We start from the raw sequence: 3,626 nt of genomic DNA, 5'->3' as shown, positions 1-3,626 counted from the left end.
AAGTGCTTTTATGTGATATGTGTTTGAGTGTGTATGTGTGAGTGTGTGTATGTGTGTCTGTGTCAATATATGTGTGTATAGATGTCTGTAAGTCTGAGTGTATGTGTCCATTGCATGTAATTGTCTATGTGTGTGAGTTCATGTGTTTCTGTGTATGGGTGTGTGAGTATATGTGTGTCTGTGTGTTTTGTGTCTGTGTGTTTTGCATTTGTGCATGTCTCTGATAAAAGACATGCATCATAAAAGACATCACATAAAAACACTTAAACACATATGCACACACAAAGAAACATTTACACACACAGACTTAACACGCAGAAACACTCACAGTTATCCACATAAACACATGCACACGTTTATACATACACATAGACATTTACATACATGCACACACAAATGCACGTTCACTGCTAAACTAAAAACAAGGCAAAAAAGACCCCAAGGGACAGGAGATCAAAGCGGGCAGCCTCTCATGGGGTCCTGGCCAGGTGTCTGTCCTTGCTGAGGTCACTGATGAGGTCACAGAACGATGCCGGGATCCTAGCAACCACCGGGAGTGCAGTGGCCCCTCGGGCTGGGCCCAGCTGGAGGCCTTCAGCACAGCTCAGGCAAACTCTCCCCCAACAGCCAGGGCACTGAGGCCCCTGGGTGCTGGTTTCGGATCATGAAACGTCTGTTCACGGACCACAGGAGAGAGCAGTCAACGCCAGATGGGACCACCCTCAGTTTTGCCAGCCCCGACTCCACCGATGAAAGCCTGGAAGTGAGCTGGCCAGGTGGGTGAGGGGCGGGGCTGCAAGGTGCAGTCAGGTGTGCCCCCCAGGTGGAGGGCCTGGCAGGAGGGGAGAGGCCATGTGGCCTCGATGCTGTTATCAAGCTGTTATGTTGGCTATAAAAACCGATGGTGGAGCAAAGGCAGGGGGAATCTACAGGGACTTGGGAAGACCCAGGCCGTTGTTGTGAGTGTATGAGGTGACTTCAGGTGTTAGTGGATGAAAACATAAAATATTCATATTATGTATTTGTTTTAAAGTGTATTAGGAAAAAAACAGATGTAACATATTAATTCAGTTGATTTCAGCAGCAATATAAAAGATCTCTTTAAAATAAATGTTTTGAAGTTAAACTAGGACATCAGTTTGAAGGCCAGTGGGAAGCAGCTGTGGGCAGCCCCTCAGGGTGACTTGGGGGCTCGAGGCTGAGTGCCGGGCACCAGTTCTGGCTCCAGCAGCTGGTGAAACTTTCAGTGACTCAGTTTCCTAATCTGTCAAATGGCGGTAATAACAATCCAATTACTTAGGGTTGTCTTGACTATTAAATGAGTTAAAACATGGTGAGCATTCCCAATGGTGACTGGGGTGGGCCAGTTTATGGAGATATGTCACAGCTGGGGGTGAGTGCAAAGATGGCCCTTGACTGTTGACCAAGTTTCTTTCCATGCATTGCTTTTCATAATTGGCTTTGCTTAGTTGTAATTTATGAACAAACCCCCCATCCATCTGATGTGTACAATCTGATGAATTTTGACAGACGTATACAGTTGTGTAACCACCATGATCATTATATAGAACATATTCATCACCCCCAAAATTTCCCTTGTACCCCCAGATAAGGTAGGGGCTCTGTTTTCTCTCCCTATAGTTTTTGCCTTTTGGAATGTCATATAAACGGACCATATTGTAAGCAGCCTTTGCAATCTGACGTCTTTCACTTACTGTTTGAGATCCATCCGTATTGCCGCATGTATCAGTAGTGCATTACTTTTATTGATGAATAGAATCACCTTGGATGGATGTTGCACAATTTATCGGTTCACCAGTCAGTAACTTTCTGGCCTTTCTCCCAAGTTGCTGGTGAACACATTCATGTACTGTTTGACCCTTACAATCGCCCCAAGGGGCGGGCATTTTTATTTTCCCATCTTTTTAAGGAAGCAGGCTCAGGAGGTGACATTGCCCTCCCGGAGCCTCCAGTGTCTGCATGTTTCCGTGTCCTGGGTCCTAAGGAGAAAGGTAAGCGTTGGCACTTGATCCCTTGTGGCGCTCTGATGGAAATGTCCTTTGGCTTCTCAGGGAACCTAAAGAAGGAGTCACCTCCGAGGCCGGGGCCTGCTTTTGCCTTCGAGGACGACCTCTTCTTCGCCTCCAGGGCCCGAGGGCTGCTGAGCTGGAGCAGCTCCCCGACCTCCGAGACCTCCTCCGAGTACCAGTCCTACTCCCAGTACCAGTCCTGCTTCGCCCGCGTGTGCGACCCCGAGGACGCCGCCCAGCAGAGCGTCTGCGCCTTGTACACCCACGTGCAGACCGTGCAGGGCGTGGCGGTGGCCTGGGAGACCGAGGCGGGCTTCGAGCCCATCAGCAGAAAGCCCCGCATCCGCGAAGTCGAGTTCGTCAAGCGGCAGAGGAAGAAAGGCTCCTCCTTCGAGATGGCTTCCAACACCGACCTGCACTGGGACCTGGAAGCCTGCAAGAGCAACTGCTGCCCCGAGCCCGACGACACGGAGCTGCTGGGGCCGCTAGACTGCCGTCTCCAGGAGCTGCGGGCCACCCCGGACTGGCTGGTCACCACGAGCTACGGGCTGCGCTGCGTGGCCTGCTGCCGCATCTTCCCCACGCTGCAAGCCCTGCTGGAGCACGCCCAGTACGGCATCCAGCAGGGCTTCAGCTGCCAGATCTTTTTCGAGGAGATGCTGGAGAGAAGGCGGGCTCAGGGTCGAGTCCACGACCAACCTCTGGAGGAGGAGGAGAACCATTCGGACAGCTGTGACTCATCCAGGACCCAAAGCAAGGGGCTCGAGTCACAGCAGCAGCAGCAGCCCTGAGCTGGAGGGGATGTGCCCACCCTGCCCTTACCTCCAGCCCCTCGGGCTGCTCCACCCCCCAGGGCTGCGAGAGAGGAGACCATGCAGCCAGGGGTGCGGAGCGATGGCAGGGAGAGTCCCACCAGAGTCCGTTTCGAAACCTGAATCCAGAGAAGAGGGCTTCAAGTTTTTCCTCAGCGGTGGTCGCAAGATCGGGAACCCACAAGTGTGTGGCCGTGTGGATTTTTATTTTTGCTGCTGGGACAAGCAGGTTGGCACTTGTGGAAGTAGACGTGACTCAAAGGAGAGCCAACTGCAAATGAAGCTTCCGCCCTATTTTTTTCATTGTTAGAGTCCTTCATAATGCCCCAGTTCTTGTCTTGATGTTTAGTGGGATTAAATTTGAATAATGTAGAAATTTAAGGCAATGACTTATTGAGTCAACCATGCTGTTGGGTTGAAGACGTGTGAAATGGCTGTTTCCGTGGGTCAGAAAATGGCACGGACACCCAGAGACAGAGACGGGGGCTGGGGAAGTTGACTCTAAGATTTAAAATGTTGTTAGGAAATTCATCTTCACCCTCCCGTCCCCGCAGCTCAGAGATGGGCGGGCTGATGAAGCGTGTGTCCCACCCTCGGTGGGGTTGGTTCCAATGGGAGACAATTAGAATAGCGATTGCATGGTCAGAGGATGACTTGCATAAAGGAGGTTTAGGGGGCCCAGAGGAGAGGTCCCTCCACCTCCCCAAAGAGGTGATGCTCACGCTGGGCTTGAAGGACAGGTAGGAGGAACTGGACCAGGGTTTTTCAACTGCAGCGTTGTTGA

The 3,626-nt window shown here is 51.5% G+C and overlaps 1 protein-coding gene across 1 annotated transcript; it reads left to right on the top strand.

The window, feature by feature from the left end:
- The first annotated feature begins 567 nt into the window (after window positions 1-567).
- Window positions 568-2,821, top strand: FAM170B (family with sequence similarity 170 member B). The gene is made up of 2 exons (XM_037803910.1): window positions 568-776; window positions 2,073-2,821. The coding sequence occupies exons 1-2, from the start codon at window positions 665-667 to the stop codon at window positions 2,819-2,821; spliced, it is 861 nt and encodes a 286-aa protein (XP_037659838.1). The 5' UTR covers window positions 568-664.
- Window positions 2,822-3,626: the final 805 nt, after the last annotated feature.

Source organism: Choloepus didactylus, chromosome 15 (genome assembly GCF_015220235.1).
Source record: "Choloepus didactylus isolate mChoDid1 chromosome 15, mChoDid1.pri, whole genome shotgun sequence".
Lineage (NCBI taxonomy): Eukaryota > Metazoa > Chordata > Mammalia > Pilosa > Megalonychidae > Choloepus > Choloepus didactylus.
The sequence above is the reverse complement of the archived record's forward strand: the minus strand, read 5'-3'. Positions and strand labels throughout refer to the sequence as shown.

Excerpts from the sequence above, each read along its gene's own strand:
- FAM170B (XM_037803910.1), top strand. The coding sequence starts at position 665 with ATGAAACGTCTGTTCACGGACCACAGGAGAGAGCAGTCAACGCCAGAT. Across the intron at positions 777-2,072 it reads CCTGGAAGTGAGCTGGCCAG|GGAACCTAAAGAAGGAGTCA; the intron begins GTGGGTGAGGGG and ends TTGGCTTCTCAG.